Below are 18,292 nucleotides of genomic sequence, written 5' to 3'. Positions count from 1 at the left end.
TCAGCTCGGGTACTAGTCTGGTGGCAAACCTTTGAACCTTTTCCAGTTTAGTCTTATCCTTGACTAGATATGGACTCCATGCTGGGGCTGCATACTCCAGGATTGGCCTGACATATGTGGTATACAAAGTTCTGAATGATTCTTTACACAAGTTTCTGAATGCCGTTCGTATGTTGGCCAGCCTGGCATATGCCGCTGATGTTATCCGCTTGATATGTGCTGCAGGAGATAGGTCTGGTGTGTGTGTGTGTGTGTGTGTGTGTGTGTGTGTGTGTGTGTACTTACCTAGTTGTGCTTGCGGGGTTTGAACTTTGGCTCTTTGGTCCCACCTCTCAACTGTAATCAACTGGTGTACAGATTCTGTAGCCTATTGGGCTCTATCATATCTAAATTTGAAACTGTGTATGGAGTCAGCCTCCACCACATCACTGCCTAATGCATTCCATCTGTTACCTGCTCTGACACTGAAAAAATTCTTTCTAAATGTCTCTGTGGCTCATCTGGGTACTAAGCTTCCACCTGTGTACCCTTGTTCGTGTTCCACCCATGTTAAAGAGTTTGTCTTTGTCCACCCTGTTCCCCTGAGAATTTTGTCGGCGATTATCATGTCTCCCCTTACTCTTCTGTCTTCCAGGGACGTGAGGTTTAGCTCCCGTAGCTCATACCTCTCGGCTCTGGGACGAGCCTGGTGGCATACCTCTGAATCTTCTCTAACTTTGTCTTATGTTTAACTAGGTATGGACTCCAGGCTGGAGCTGCATTCTCCAGAATTGGTCTTACATATGTGATATACAAGGTCCTGAACGATGTGTGTGTGTGTGTCTTAGTCATTCAGGGACTTAACTTGGTCAGTACCTACACAGGTGACTATCTTTCGATTACCTTGCGATGGTTCCGAGGATCAACATCCCCGCGACCCGGTCTCTGACTAAGAAGCAAAATAAAACTAAAAACGAAAGGCAAACGTAAAAAAAGGAGCCTACAAAAGCATAGAATGCGATATATAAACTTTGCGAATTGGCGCGTATCGAGGCAATTTAAAATTACACTTGGAGGCTAACAACTAATGCGCACCTTAATGAGACAGTTAATGATTTTTAAAAGCCGGAAGGGGGAGTGGGGGTAGGGAGAGGCAGAGGACGGAACAAGTTGCGTCACAATAGAGGTCTTTTTGTTGAATCAAGTTATCCTAAGTCAAGCCCGACATCATTCCTTGCTTCCTCCCACATCCCAAATCATTATCCTCAGCCCTTCCGACTGACGTAATGGTTTGTCGCTCTCTCCTAATAGTTCCCTTCCCCCTCCAGGTGACTGAGAGTGAACCGCCGCCTGAGTTTTTGTTTAGGCTTTCCTGGAAAACTTGGAAGGTGCGCGCGCACGCCCTAGACAACACAGTGTTGCCAGACAAAGTTGGGCACATTGTAGCGGGTGTTGCCAGACTTTATGTCCGTTTGTGGTGTTGTTTGTCTATGCAATAACCTTTGTATTTTTATATGTTCTCTTGTTGGGTTTGGCAAAGCTGTTTACACCCACAAGTGGTTGTGTGGGTATGAGGTTCTTTGTAAACAAACACATGGGTGGGGGTAGAGAGGGTGTGTTGTGAGGTCCCTCCTGATCAGTGCGTCACGGGTGCACTCAGCAAGCACCGCTAGTAGAAGACATGATGGGACCCAAAGGACAGTGAAGGATCCCCCTGGCGAAGACAGAGACACTGCCAGGGCGAAACCCTGGCAGTGTCTCTGTCTTACACTGCCGGGTGAAGAGAGTCCAACTTAATTAACACATATCACACAACAATCATTTTCCTACCCGCTGCTTTTGAAGCTTCACCTCCAGTAATTCTACTTCTTATCCGATTTATATCAATATATTACCGATTTACAACGAAATCACAGAAAACGAGATGTATTGATGAGGGAATGTCGCCGCCAGTGATGCGAGGTCCATCTCTTTCGAAAAACCTTAATATTTTCTTTAATATATATATATATATATATATATATATATATATATATATATATATATATATATATATATATATATATATATATATATATATATATATATAAATTCAGCGGGGAGGCGAACCTGCTTGGTAGCAAGGGAAGCTGAACCACTGGGCCATCTGTGCTCGAAGTTAGATATCCAGTAGTATTTCATCTTCTCGTCTGGAGAATGTGGTACCTGACTCTCGCTCAGTGGCACAGGGTTCGATCCCTTGCACAGGATATGGAAGCATTTTTCATTTTTTTTTCTCAATCCTTTCAGGTCTGGAGTCATATGTATGCCTCTGCTAGGGTCTGGAGTCACGTGTTTGACTGCTGGAGCTGGTAAACAATGACTTGCACACACGCACTTAGGCTGTCAGTTATCGTGTAACCTTTTTTGTGTTGCTTTGATGGTCTTGTTATCTTTGGATGGATTTGTTATCTTTGGATGGCCTTGTTATCATCCCAATGTCTCCGGTCCTCTTCATTCACATGTTCTTCGTGGACTTCTTGTTGCTGAGAAACGTCCGTCTGTCGGCTGTGACGTCCGTCGGCTGTGCCCGAAGGCTGAGGTGCGAGATCACTAATCTCTGATGACATATCATTTAGTGTGAGCGTCCTTCCGAATCGCGGAGTGCCACTGGAAGCTGTATCTTGCCACCCAGTGCGGATACGCAGAGGCTGGTTGACCCACAGAATAATAGAGACAGCAGCTCATTAGCGTGTTCATCATTAGCTACCCACCTACCGATGGCCACGGCCAGGATAGTAAAGGCTGTATAACAACTCCGAATGGTCATAAATCCATTGGTAATGGAGAGGGCTAATGCTGAGGTAAGGGGTCAATAGATATGCGTTAGGTAACCACTAATAGGTTTGAGACTAGCGTTTGTAGCGGCGGTCGATGGTAGGGCCACTTAGGTGGTCAGGGATCGAGGCTCAGTGAGCCAGACGTCACCCTGGGTGCAACATCCACCAATTTCTTCCCCCTTTAATTTTTCTCGTGAAATCTTTATATACTAACTTTGTGTCCACCGGATACCCGAAGTATCCCCTTACCACCTATGTCCCCATAACCACTAGGGACATAGGGACCCCTATAACCCATAGGGCCATAGGGACCCTATATCCCATAGGGACCCTATAACCTATAGGGACATAGGGACCCTATAAACCATAGGGCCATAGGGACCCTATAACCAACACCCTAGATTTGTGTATCTCCCGAGTGAAGGTCACTATATCAATGATCTCAATAGTTATGTCTTGATATTAACTTACATGTTAAATGCTCTCATCAAATGTTTATACGTTACTCATTTCCTAATATGCATGCTACTTCTCTCTCCCTCTTGGTAAGAAAACTTAAGAAACTCTTAGCTACGTCGCCATCTTGATCACTCTGTATAACAAGGCCAAATGGGGGGTGTGGGGTTTTTCTCCTCCAGAGTTTTCTCAATCTTACCTCACAGTTTGTGTACAAAAAATATCACGGCAATGAGCGTATTTTGGTGTTGTTATAATGCTGTATGTTTGCTGTCATATTCAATACACGATTGTCTTAACAAGTGCCTCTTCTTACTCCTTTTACTCGTGAACTTTGACACAGTCGAGTTGTCACGTATGGAACAGGAATTGTAGCCACGTAAGTATAACGATAGTATAGACTTAGTAGACACTATAGTATATCATACTATATTTCAGTTATACTAGTGAGAAAAATAAATATTTTTTTTTGTGTAATTCTCACGCTTTTTTTTTATGTACCAACGTTCATCTTTTTTTACAGGTTCAATTCTTGTGTCTCTGGTTTTCCAGCAGAGTCACAGAATTGAACATTGTCACTACTACTACTTAACCTCTTCTGCAGCCTCTCTCTCTTATTTACTCTCTTGTTTCTTTCTTGCTTTCTTTCTCCATCGTTATAATTCTTATGTACCAAGATATTATCTAAGTATCTGTTTATATAAATTATAATTTTATTGCAACCAATGGTTCCACTTCTCGGCCTACTGTGCAAGGCCCGATTTGCCTAATAGGCCGAGTGATTTTCTTTATTTTCAATAAAATTTTTCCAAATAGTTTATTTCAATTATTATTATTTTATATATAAGACCATAATTTATTGACTTAGTTGTGTTAGATTAAGTTAGGTTAAGATAGGTTAGGTTAGGTGGGTTGGTTAGGTTAGGTTATATATCTACGTTAGTTTTAACTTAAATTTAAACAAATTACCTTATACATAATTTAATTGACAGATTTATCATTTCATAAGAAACAAATTTAGAAAAATATATAAATTCACGAAAACTTGGCTTATTAAGCAAATCGGGCCTTGCATAGTAGGCCAAGTACGACGTTCTGGCTACTAGGTATATATATTATATATATATATATATATATATATATATATATATATATATATATATATATATATATATATATATATATATATATATATATATATATATGTCGTACCTAGTAGCCAGAACTCACTTCTCAGCCTACTATGCAAGGCCCGATTTGCCTAATAAGCCAAGTTTTCATGATTTAGTGGTTTTTCGACTACCTAACCTACCTAACCTAACCAAACCTAACTTTTTCGGCTACCTAACCTAACCTAACCTATAAAGATAGGTTAGGTTAGGTTAGGTTAGGTTATATATCTACGTTAGTTTTAACTTAAATTTAAACAATTGACCTCATACATAATTTAATTGACAGATTTATCATTTCATAAGAAAAAAATTAGAGAAAATATATTAATTCAGGAAAACTTGACTTATTAGGCAAATTGGGCCTTGCATAGTAGGCTGAAAAGTGAGTTCTGGCTACTAGGTACGACATATATATATATATATATATATATATATATATATATATATATATATATATATATATATATGTCGTACCTAGTAGCCAGAACGCACTTCTCAGCCTACTATCCAAGGCCCGATTTGCCTAATAAGCCAAGTTTTCATGAATTAATGTTTTTTCGTCTACCTAACCTACCTAACCTAACCTAACCTAGCTTTTTTTGGCTACCTAACCTAACCTTACCTATAAATATAGGTTAGGTTAGGTTAGGTAGGGTTGGTTAGGTTCGGTCATATATCTACGTTAATTTTAACTCCAATAAAAAAAATTGACCTCATACATAGAGAAAAGGGTAGCTTTATCATTTCATAAGAAAAAAATTATAGTAAATATATTAATTCAGGAAAACTTGGCTTATTAGGCAAATCGGGCCTTGAATAGTAGCCTGAGAAGTGAGTTCTGGCTACTAGGTACGACATATATATATATATATATATATATATATATATATATATATATGTCGTACCTAGTAGCCAGAACTCACTTCTCAGCCTACTATTCAAGGCCCGATTTGCCTAATAAGCCAAGTTTTCCTGAATTAATATATTTACTATAATTTTTTTCTTATGAAATGATAAAGCAACCCTTTTCTCTATGTATGAGGTCAATTTTTTTTTATTGGAGTTAAAATTAACGTAGATATATGACCGAACCTAACCAACCCTACCTAACCTAACCTAACCTATATATATAGGTAAGGTTAGGTTAGGTAGCCAAAAAAAGCTAGGTTAGGTTAGGTTAGGTAGGTTAGGTAGACGAAAAAACATTAATTCATGAAAACTTGGCTTATTAGGCAAATCGGGCCTTGAATAGTAGGCTGAGAAGTGCGTTCTGGCTATTAGGTACGACATATATATATATATATATATATATATATATATATATATATATATATATATATATATATATATATATGTCGTACCTAGTAGCCAGAATGCACTTTTCAGCCTACTATGCAAGGCCTGATTTGCCTAATAAGCCAAGTTTTCTTGAATTAATATATTTTCTCTAATTTTTTTCTTATGAAATGATAAAGCTACCCATTTCATTATGTATGAGGTCAATTTTTTTTTATTGGAGTTAAAATTAACGTAGATATATGACCAAACCTAACCAACCCTACCTAACCTAACCTAACCTATCTTAATAGGTTAGGTTCGGTTAGGTAGCAGAAAAAGTTAGGTTAGGTTAGGTTAGGTAGGTTAGGTAGTCGAAAAAACATTAATTCATGAAAACTTGGCTTATTAGGCAAATCAGGCCATGCATAGTAGGCTGAGAAGTGCGTTCTGGCTACTAGGTACGACATATATATATATATATATATATATATATATATATATATATATATATATATATATATATATATATATATATATATATTTGCTGCTTAAAATATATCTGAGTACATTACCTTGCTTTACTCTTTTCTTCCTTTAATGACTATTGTTTCGTGAACTTTCTTCAAGATCTGTCTAAAAGATTTTCTTCAATGAAATAACATGTGCTTGTCTTCCCTTCTAGAGCAGAGCAGACTTTACACAACCAGCGAAAGTAAGATCCTTACTCAGAGCAACCTGTTGCTTGTCTCGTAGCTTCTAAACCAGTACGAAATAGTTGACAATTGTTGTCATGGGTTTTCCATCCCGTCTGACGTTTCAAATGCTTACTTGTTTGACTAATTCTAGTCATTAGTTGTAAAAGTTATTGAGCCTTGATGTATATATATGTGCTCTTTTTAATGCTTAATTTATGTACGCTATTTAATTATTCCTTGTTTTATTTATACTAATGCTCAATAAATGAGATTTTTCAACTTAAATTTTTTGAAATATTAATTGACGCTGGGCTTAAAACATTAACCTTAATTTTTTTTACACTAAAACTCCAAGTCAAAATGGAAAGGCAAACTTTACTAGTAAGCAAAATACTAAATACCGATATGTATGATCGAATCAAATATTGATTTTATCTAACAATGTTCTCCTTGTATAGTGCTGCAGTCTAACTGCCACTTCAGTGTGTCTTTGTAAAAGAAAACAAAAGTTTCTCATTTCATGAAACACATAAGGAACCCAGGTGAGTCATGGCATAGTCACCTACTGCATTTAGATATTAGTCAACTACTGTATTCAGGTCATAGTCAACTACTGTATTCAGATCATAGTCAACTACTGTATTCAGATCATAGTCAACTACTGTATTCAGATCATAGTCAACTACTGTATTCACATAACAGAAACAAATATATATATATACATATACACCAAAAAAAAATTGATGCAGAAAGTCGTAAGAAAGAAATTGTAACACTTCTAACACTAACTCAACATTGCAAGAAAGAAAAACTACAATAAATTAGAGTAAACCAAAAATCTTAAAAGTAAAAATGTTACAAAACGTGAGATTTAAAAAAAACTTCCCTGTGTATGTTTTAATGAGAGTGTTGTCTCCCGGCCTACAGGAAGCTGAGAGGGTCCAACACGCCGCTAACCTAGCCCTGAGGGATGCTGAGAGAGCGAGGCAGGAACAGCAGAAGAGTAAGAGGGAATATGAAGAGTTGGCGACAGAGGTGAAAATGGTTTTAAAGGCACTCAAAGATTCTCAGGCAACCGCCGCTGCTCAGGCTTTGGCCATCACCACTCAAGGTCAACCTCAAACAAGGAGCAGCAACAAAAGCACGAGTACCGAGTGCCGTTGTGTGGAGATCCAGGATCAGGGCCACAAGACTACAGATGACTCTGCCACGCGGTCGTCTCACGAGCACAGAGTGACAAAAGCAGCCGAGGGGAGCACAGCCAACCAGGTGCCGGGAACATCCTCTCCAACGAGCGCCAGAGCAAGCGTAGGAAGCATTTCTTCAACGTCTACGGGTAGTGCAAGAGTCTCTGTTGCAAGTTCAACTGGATCTTCCGGGGCGACAGTTGTACCGAAATCTTCAGCAAGTCCCCAGGTAACCAGCACCGGAAAGACCACGGGATACCAGTCTCTCTTCGCCAAGTCATCAAGCATCATATCAGGACTGACCAGCAGGCACTCCCTCACAAAATCTGTCTCATTTGCTGATCAAAAGGATAAAGAGAAGACAAACAGTGAAGGAGCGGACATAAAATCAGCGAGTTCAGACAAAAATAAAAAGGGCGACAGCAGAGAGAAACAGGATGACAAGCATCACAGTACTCTAGAGAGAAAAGAGAAGAAGGACGCAAAACACCAGAAGGACAAGAAGCACAGCAGTACAGACACCAGCAGCATGGAACGGAGAAGCAAAGATAAAAAAGATAATACTGGGAGAAAAGATACAAGTAGCATAGACAGAAAGGACCGAAAGGGCAGACATGAGCAAAAGGACAGGAAAGGCAGTCTACAGGAAGCGAAAGCCTCAGGAAACATTATTTCACAGATATCCCTGGATGACATTCCCATGGCGGACGAAAACAGTCAAGAGTTACTGAAGGAGCCTGAAGGACCCCAAGCCCAAGTTTCGACGGTGTGTACAAAGTGCTCTTCTGCCGAGATCTCCCTGAAGCCCGCCTTGAACTTCTCCTTGGGAAAGTCCTCTTCCTCACCGACTGTCTCCTACGGTGGCACCAACAATCGCCCTCGGGCATTACCATTAAAACGAGAGCATCATCGTGTTGAGCAATCGATCTCAAATGCCTCATCGCCAGAGTCTCCCACAGCACCCAGCCCGTTTCCTCGTCCATCCTCGGGACTTTCCCCATTAGAAGAATCGCCACCGATCTCAGAGTCATCTTCCGTCTCATCTCTGCATAGACCTGGGTCAACGCCTGGACCTTTGGCCCGTCAAGGTTCCATGACCACAGTTCCAGAAAACAGTGAAGTTGCTGGTCCACCACCAACAAAACGTCCTGGAGTTTTCGCTATTAGTCGACAAAACTCAACGCCAAATATTCCACTACAACGACAAAACTCGGGCCCAATCTTTCCTTTACAGCGACAACACTCCCTGGGAGTTGTGCCCGAGGAAGGGCGACTGCCGCGTCAGGATTCACTGATGTCAGTGCCCGAGGAAAGGCCCATAGTGGATCAGACATTGCCACTGTCTCCAGCACCGTCCATGACACAGTTCCCTCTGTCACCTACTGCTTCCTCGACAACACTGTGTGAGGCCGCTCGACGGGCGGCGCGGGAATCGATGGAGCTGGTGACTGGGCCGGTACTGGCCGGGTCGTCGATGCAGGAAGCTACAGCCACTGGGACGCTGCCTGTGCTCGACCTTACTGACGAAGACATCGAACCCTCTGCCACCTCGACGCTTAAAAAGGATCAGAAACCACCTACAGGCGTTGTCGGCATTCTAGTGTGATTCAAACAATGATTCAGGGTATTAACGAATTGTATGTCAAGGTACATGGGAGTGTCATGTATTTTGCCCCAAAAAAGAAAATGGCCTCTTGAAGCATATTGTAATTTTGATGTAAGACTTTTCGCACTCAGAGAACGAATATTATTTGTTAAGAATGGTTGAAGCATGTGTTAGATAAACAAATGTCAGGGCGCCTCTTGGATTATCTGTACTTAAACGCGAGAATCCTTCCGATAGTCCACTACGGGCTCACCATAGCCCGTGCTACTTGGCACTTTTTGTTCCAGGTAGCGAATCTTAAATAACAAACAACCACCTGATATCTGGGTGTTTGTCGCTCTAAGAAAACATGTATATTTCTAACGTTAACAAAAATTCCAGTTTGAATTTTTCTTAAATTCAGGAGATAAGATTCCTGTGTAAGTCAAGACGCTTCTTTTGTTATATTCTTACAACCAAGTTCCTATCGTAGTTCTTGTTGATAAGAGAACATAATCAAGATAACACAATTGTCAGTAACAGAAGCCAAAATGTGTTTTGTTCTTTATTTATTTGTCTTCCGTGCATGATTCAGTCTTCCATGTAAAGCAGTGTTGTGAGGTACTAGGGGTATTTAAGCGAATACTTTATAAAGATCTGCAATCATTTGTATTTTTTCATTATACCTTTATGAAGGTAGAAGGCCTTCTGGTCCATGGAAGATGTTCTTGCATACACTTCAGCCGCCCACCTTGCCTCCCAACCGCCCACACTCGCATCAAAGCCGCCCACACTCACATCAAAGCCGCCCACACTCACATCAAAGCCGCCCACACTCACATCAAAGCCGCCCACACTCACATCAAAACCACCCTAAAGGCTGCTCATGTTTAACAAGTTTCCTCTCATTCATTTCCAAAATATTTCAAACAGTTGACAGCGGAAAGAATTGCGACTTTCCACGTCTTCTTAACTTTAGCTAGTGTGTGATGCTCTACTGCACGAGGGACTCATTAAAACACCAGATACATGTTACTGGGGGGGGCTGGGGTATCCTAACTTGGGTTAGGGTAGATCATTTCACAGAACACAGTGAGTTAGCAGAGATGGAGTAGAGTGCAAGTGCGAGACGCTTATAAGTGGAGTGCCTCGGAGCTCTGCCCTGAAGCCTCTGTTGTTTATCAAATATATAAACGATTTCGACACCGGATTGAAGAACAACATTTGCAGACGATACAAAAAATTGGGTCTGAAATAAATTCAAAAGACAAAATTACTACAAGACGATTAGATTTCCTTTCAAAATGGACGAAAAGTTGGCAGATTCTGGAAGTTCTGAGCTTAGGTAATGGCAATAGTTGCCAGATATCAGTTGGTCAGTGTTGAAATACCGATGATTGAATGTTAAGAGCTCTAGGAGTACATTCACGTGTGGAATAAAGCTAATACTGGAATTTATTTCTAGAAGCTAAGATTCTAGAAATTTAATATTTAATTTAATTTATTTAATTATAATTAAATATAATTATATAAATTAATAATTATATAATTTATAAAATTTATAATTGTATAATTATATAATTAAATGTAATTATATTAAATTTATAATTTAACATTTAATTTATTTAATTTAACGCACAAGAAATTTATTATTATTCTACTGGTTAATCTTCCCCCTGTACTCACCTATTTGTGTTTGCGGGGGTTGAGCTCTGGCTTTTTGGTCTCGCTTCTCAACTGTCAGTTAACTGATGTACAGGTTCCAGAGCCTATTGGGCTCTATCATATCTACACTTGAAAGTGTGTGTGGAGTCAGCCTCCACCACATCACTTCCTAAAGTATTCCATTTATCAACTACTCTGACACTAAAAAGAATTCTTTCTAATGTCTCTATGGCTCATTTGGGCACTCAATATCCACCTGTGTCCCCTAGTGTGTGTGCCTCTTATGTTAATGAATCTGTTTTTATCTACCCTATCAATTCCTTTGAGAATCTTGTATGTGGTGATCATTTCCCCCAACCCTTCTGTCTTCCAACGACGTGAGGTTTAATTCCCGTAGTCTCTCCTCGTAGCTCATACCCATCAGTTCAGGTACTAGTCTGGTGGCAAATCTTGGAACCTTCTCCAGTTTAGTCTTGTGCTAGACAAGATATGGACTCAATACTGGAGTATGCAGCTCCAGCATGGGTTTGACATATGTGGTGTACAAAGTTCTAAATGATTCCTTACACAAGTTTCTAAAGACCGTTCTTATGGTGTCCATTCTTGCATATGCCGCCGATGTTATCCTCTTGATATGGGCTTCAGGGGACAGGTCTGGCGTGATATCAACTTCCAGGTCTTTCTCTCTCTCTGATTCTTGAATTTAATCTCCTAAATGATACCTTGTATCTGGTCTCCTGCTCCCTACACCTATCATCATTACAATACATTTGTTTGGGTTAAACTCTAACAACCATTTGTTGGACCATTCTTTCAGTTTGTCCAGGTCTTCTTGAAGCCTCAAGCTGTCCTCCCTCTGTCTTAATCCTTCTCATAATTTTGGCATCATCAGCAAATATTGAGAGGAATAAGTCTATACCCTTCGCAAGATCATTTACGTATATCAGAAACAAGATAGGACCGAGTACAGAGCCCTATGAAACTCCACTGGAGACTTCGCGCCAATTTGAGGATTCACCCCTCATCCTAACTTTCTGCTTCCTATTGCTTAAGTTCTCCCTTATCCACTGAAGCACCCTACTAGTTACTCTTGCCTGTTTCTCCAATTTATGCACCAGCATAAATGGCTTTCAAACAAAGGCTTTCCGACAGTCCAAGAAAATGCAGTCCATCCAGCCTTCTCATTCTTGCTTAAGCTTTGTCACCTGGTCGTAGAATTCTATTAAGCCACTAAGGCAAGATTTACCCTCCCTGAACCCATATTGTTGGTATCACAAAGTCCCTTCTCTCCAGATGTGTTACTAGGTTTTTTCCTCACGATCTTCTCCATCACCTTGCATGGTATACAAGTTAAAGTCACTAGCCTGTAGTTCAGTGCCTCTTGTTTGTCACCCTTTTTGTATGTTGGGACTACATTAGCCGTCTTCCATATTTCTGGTAGGTCTCCCGTCTCCAGTGACCTACTATACACTATGGAGAGTGGCAAGCAAAGTGCTTCTGCACACTCTTTCAATATCCATGGTGAGATTCCGTCTGGGACTAACAGCCAGCAGCAACAGTCCGGACCAACAGTAAAGCTTCATTTGGGCTATGCAGTTAAGTTTTGTATTTAAATTTAAATAAATCTTAAATAAATACAGTTAAATCTTTTGTATTTATGTTGTGGAGGGAGGGAATTATCAGGGGAAAGTGCCAAACCATTACGACTATATAGCACTTGGAACGGGTCAGGATTATGATTTGGGATGGGACGGGGGGAAAAGAATGGTGCTCAACCACTTTGTGACAGTCGGGGGATTGAACTCTGACCTGCATGAAGTGAGACTGTTGCTCTACCGTCCAGCCCAAGAGTGGTTGGACTTTTATATTGTGGAATGGATATAAATTTACTTACATATACATAAAGGATTATCTTGAGATGATTTCGGGGCCTAGCGTCCTCGCGGCCCGGTCCTCAACCAGGCCTCCTTTTTGTTATACACCCCCAGGAAGCAACCCGTAGCAGCTGTCTAACTCCCAGGTACCTATTTTATTGCTAGGTAACAGGAGCATCAGGGTGAAATAAACTGCTCATTTGTTTTCGCCTCCAATGGAGATCGAACCCAGAACCTCAGGACTACGAATCCGAAGCGCTGTCCACTCAGCTGTCAGACCCCCCAGGATAAAGATAATCCCGCTCTATGGCACAGAAGGCAACCCATTCTCGCACTTGCTTATAGTCAATATTCCGCTTATGAATAAGTGCATATGTGACATACTAATTTATTGTGAATATTTGAGTTTACCTTGAAAAGCTGAATAGAAAACCACAACCTAACCTAACCTTCTTAGTATGTTAAGATATTACAATTAGTACTGAACCTATACCTATATCGATATTACAGTTTTATAAAAAAAAAAATATTTAAATAAATTGTAAAGTAACTCAGGATATTGTCAAATTTTGTATAAAATCTCTATTGTTTAATAAACCTGAGAGGAAAAATTAGTGCCTTGAAAAAATATGGCTTGGAATATGTCACATATGTACTTATTTATAAGCAAAATAGTGACTATGAGCAATAAGTCATATATGTGCTGTCTTGTGCGAGAGCGGGTTGCAGAAAGATAAAATTAATCCTGCTCTATGGCACAGAAGGATACAGTTAATCCCGCTCTATGGCACAGAATAATAAAGTTAATCCCACTATGGCACAGTAGGATAAAGTTAATCCCACTATGGCACAGAAGGATAAAGTTAATCCCACTCTATGGCACAGAAGGATAAAGTTAATCCCACTCTATGTCACAAAAGGATAAAGTTAATCCCACTCTATAGCACAGTAGGATAAAGTTAATCCCGCTCTATAGCACAGAAGGATAAAGTTAATCCCACTATGGCACAGTAGGATAAAGTTAATCCCACTCTATAACACAGTAGGATAGAGTTAATCCCGCTCTATAGCACAGTAGGATAAAGTTAATCCCACTATGGCACTGTAGGATTAAGTTAATCCCACTCTACAGCACGGTAGGATAAAGTTAATCCCGCTCTATGGCACAGAAGGATAAAGTTAATCCCACTATGCCGCCCCATAAACACCAAACTCTCTACCAGCCAAACCTTCTCGTCTTCCCTACACAGTTTACTGTCAATTTGGGCAGGACCAGAAGCCACAATTACACGAGTTAGGGCTAAGAATACGCGGCATGACCTTAAAATCCACAGGACATCCCATCCCATTGGTAGATAGCGCTCGACTACGTCATGAAAAAATGATGTGACGTGGCCATCTCTCATTGGCGCACCGCACGGCTGTCATGAATACGGCAACCCTACTGGTTCTCCAGCACGTTTATCATAAAGGATTATAGCAGGTTGCTACGGAGTGGCTGCCAACCTTGTCATACCAAGTCCATTACGCCCGGAGCGCGCGCACTCTCTCCCGGCTGTAATGTATGTGATGCCTAAGCCAAGGGGAAGGTGGGGAGGGGCGGGGGGCGTCAATATGTTTGTTGTTATCGCTGTAAGTTGAGAGGCGAGGCTACTGCGCATCTCGGGCGAGTTGGTCATTTATTCAGCACACAAGGGTCGTAGGTTTTGTTCATTTATTGTGCGTCACATAACATTTCCCTGGTGCATAATGGGCTCACGAACTGAACCCCACACATTCATTTAGCTTAGTCTATAGCGCTGATAAGTTAGTTACACAGTTTGATGGATTTATGGATTTGATGGAGCTGGATCGTAAATAAACAGTCTCTTAAGGTAAGCAACTTCCATATGCGGTGAGATTGTTACATAATTTTATTGACTTATCCTGCACACCGCCACCCCCTCTCCTGCACACCGCCCCCCCTCTCCTGCACACCGCCCCCCCCCCCCCTCATCCAGTGGGCGGTGGTGGAAAGGTAACAATCACCCACAATCACAATAACAATCACCATTTCTACCTATAGTTACCAAATCTGGGATATTTGACAAAATTTCGGCAGTAGATCATTTTCAGTGAAATATTCACGTTTCTTTAATATTTGTTATAGAACTGTCTTTAAATTCACGTAATTTTTCCGACTCCATCACTCTGACGTAAAGTGTGTGAATAACTTTGCTGAAAGTTTACATTCGGTGAGGTCTGCATCAGCAGGTAATGTAAACTCTTAAGAGATATTATAACCGAGTCTAAGCCGAGCTGTAGTAACATCTAGAGGTCTGGCTGATCTGACCAGATGATCCATAGATGTGTGGCTCTTCCCGTCTGCTAGTATGGTGACAGATGGACTCGCGAGGTAGAACAGTTCGGGCTTTTCTCGTTTAAGGGAGGGGAGGGGGGGAGGGTAGAAATAGCCTAAGATACTCTATCCCTTTGAGATGTATTTCTTTCTTGTCTCAATAAACATACTTGAACTTGAACCTCACTTTGTTTCAGGTCTACAAGATTTTGTGGCAGTTTTTGGCGTATTATTGTTCTCAAGTTACTTATAGGCAATCCAAGATTATCGTCTTCTTTCAAGGCAGATTCTTTGGTTAGCTCATCAGCTGTATCGTGCATTCAGAGGCCGACATGAGATGGAATTCACATGAAATGGACTCTTGTTACCATCATTAATAATTATAGTGTATTTATGTCTAGCGTCAGACACGAGCATGTTCCAGTTATGTCTTAAAGAGTTGAACGCAATTAAAGATGATAAAGAATCACTTACTGTTAATGTACCAAGATTGGAGGCGTGCACAGTACAGTGTAGGAGGCAAAGCAAATAGTTCGGTCTGAAGGGTAGAGGCTCAGTTGTTCATAGGGACTCCCCACTCAAGATATAAATATACAGTATACCTAGGTCATAAAAGTATTTGTGTGTACGTCTGATACCATACTACTTGTGTAAAGGAGGAAATGTATATGTTTAACCCTCAGTGTAAAGGGTTTGAGAGAAAGAATGCTCTGTGGACATAGTATCAATATAGTTTAAAGTTTTGAGCTTTGCCTCAAGACGAAGCTTGGGCTGATCTCTAATTTGCTTCTTGGGTGAAATAGGAGGGATTAAAATTTGATATTCATTATTATTAACATCTTTATTGACAAAATTAATTACAATTTTGCCTAATCTGAGGATTTCAATTAAATCTTATTAAAGTGAGGATAATATTGGTATTCACTGTCACACAGGACAGAGGGTCTAAACTGTAGGCTGAAGCACATATATATATATCATGGTTACAATCAATGTTTTAATGTAAAAATAACTTTCTTTTGTGCACTGCCACATATGGGCAGGGATGGGTTCATAAGTGATGCAACTGATAATAAATAAATAAAATTGTTCTTTATTCTTTAAAATGGACAAGCAAATTTTTGATAAATTGTTAGGATGTCGTCCAGTACACCAGATTCAATGAAATAGTTACACAGTTGGTGGTACAATAGGCCAGGAGGTCTAAAATCTTTTACTGTTTCACATTCAACAATATAGTGTTCTAGTGAATGCATTAAAGGTTTATCACAGAGTTTACAATCTGAATATTCTGGTAGTGGCTCAGCCTCACTAACCTGCCAGATGTGTCTATAGCCAAGGCGAATTCGCGCAATGACTACATCACATTGTCTGGTTCGGTTACTGTGCTGACCATACAAATACCTATTTTTACAAAACTTGTCATAGCTTTTAATACTGCAGCTTTCAGGTCTCTAGGCACTTCTTAGTTCTTCTAAATCTGAATTAATTTCATTAATGTGTATGTTTCTTCTAATAATTGCATTAGATAGTCCAAAGTCATAATCAGTGAAGCACCTAAATTATTGGGATCGTCTCAAAGCCCTCCAAATGTACTCACTAGAAAGAAGACGAGAGATATCAAATAATATACACCTGGAAGATACTGGAGGGCCAAGTACCAAATCTACACAGTAAAATAACAACGTACTGGAGTAAACGATATGGAAGAAAATGTAGAATAGAACCAGTGAAGAGCAGAGGTGCCATAGGCACAATCAGAGAACACTGTATAAACATCAGAGGTCCGCGGTTGTTCAACGTCCTCCCAGCAAGCATAAGAAATATTGCCAGAACAACCGTGGACATTTTCAAGAGGAAACTAGACTTATTCCTCCAAGGAGTGCCGGACCAACCGGGCTGTGGTGGGTATGTGGGCCTGCGGGCCGCTCCAAGCAACAGCCTGGTGGACCAAACTCTCACAAGTCAAGCCTGGCCTCGGGCCGGGCTTGGGGAGTAGAAGAACTCCCAGAACCCCATCAACCAGGTATCAACCAGGTATCAACCAGGTATCAACCAGGTATCAACCAGGTATCAACCAGGTATCAACCAGTGTTTTCTCTCCTGCAGCCTCATTGGCCAATCAATCTACAAAGTCATGTTTTCCAACTCCAACATGGGATGGGATCCACATAAATTTTATACAATAGTTATTATCATTGGCAAAAATTACATTCCATTTAATATTACAAGCTACTCCAGATATACATTGTGATGGGTTATTTAAGGACTGCAGAGCACTTTAAGAGTCACAGAATATCACTCCACCACCATTGAGCTTAAGATATTCAGTGGCTAGATAAATACCCAATAGCTCGGTCTGGGTCGTGCTTGCCCTGTTGTTCAGTCTCTGTGTACTAGACATGATCATTTTATTCCCATTATACACTGCACATGCACAACCTGTTCTACCAGTGCCTAACTGCACAGAGCCATCAGTAACGGCATAGAATTCAGTTGGTTTGAGATTTTGAAGATCACTGTCAATAGCTTCTAATGTTATACATCTCATAGTTTCAGTGTTATACATTTATTTTGCACTGATGGGGGTATAATGCAAAGAGACCTGTACATCTTTTCAAAGGGAAATATAGTGAACAGTTTTATCAGGATTAAGAGACAAATTCAGTTTCAGAAGATTATAGGCACACCAACTGAGCCACACACTGTAAGGAGCTTTTTGCGGCGGAGTGAGGGAACAGTCATAATTGTTTAGAATAGATATCAATTTAATTTGAATAGAGCTGGGGGGGATAATTTGATAAGGGGTAATCTCCCACGGTGCAGGAAAGAGCCGTGGGAGATTTGTACCAAGTGTCTCTTTTGGTACAAATTGTATACCTGAAACATTACGAATTTAGTTTCAGTTTTAGAAATTAATTTTGAACAACGATGACCTTAAATATGGTCTAGAGGAATTTTTTTCAATAGTAACTATTAGCTAAACTAGGCGTTTTGATGCCAGTTAGACTATTAACTTAAGCAACACGATCAACGACGCTCGAAATATTAAGTTCCCTTTCCATATAAAATATCCTCTTGGTACGGGGCACTGAAGGATAATCCTCAAGGTTTCTTTTCCCCCATTTTTTCAACCCCTCTAAGCTTTCTATCAGTCACTCAAACACACAGAGATGTAGCATGATCCACGCAAGATCTGAGGTACGCCAGGTACATCATTTATAACAGCCCTGGCAGCTCTGAG

At 40.3% G+C, this 18,292-nt stretch overlaps 1 protein-coding gene across 4 annotated transcripts in view; it reads left to right on the top strand.

Moving 5' to 3' along the window:
• Nucleotides 1-9,839, top strand: part of LOC123764954 (uncharacterized) — a 196,835-nt gene extending 186,996 nt beyond the window's left edge. For 3 of the 4 annotated variants that reach the window (XM_069333276.1, XM_069333278.1, XM_069333275.1), the window contains exons 7-8: nt 6,387-6,416; nt 7,327-9,839. In XM_069333276.1, the coding sequence (XP_069189377.1) occupies nt 6,387-6,416; nt 7,327-9,192 (1,896 nt within the window). In that variant the 3' untranslated portion in view covers nt 9,193-9,839. The remainder of the gene's footprint in view (nt 1-6,386; nt 6,417-7,326) is intronic. The other variant, XM_069333279.1, reaches the window with a different exon arrangement.
• Nucleotides 9,840-18,292: the final 8,453 nt, after the last annotated feature.

Source organism: Procambarus clarkii, chromosome 29 (genome assembly GCF_040958095.1).
Source record: "Procambarus clarkii isolate CNS0578487 chromosome 29, FALCON_Pclarkii_2.0, whole genome shotgun sequence".
In the NCBI taxonomy this organism is placed as follows: Eukaryota; Metazoa; Arthropoda; class Malacostraca; order Decapoda; family Cambaridae; genus Procambarus; species Procambarus clarkii.
The sequence above is the reverse complement of the archived record's forward strand: the minus strand, read 5'-3'. Positions and strand labels throughout refer to the sequence as shown.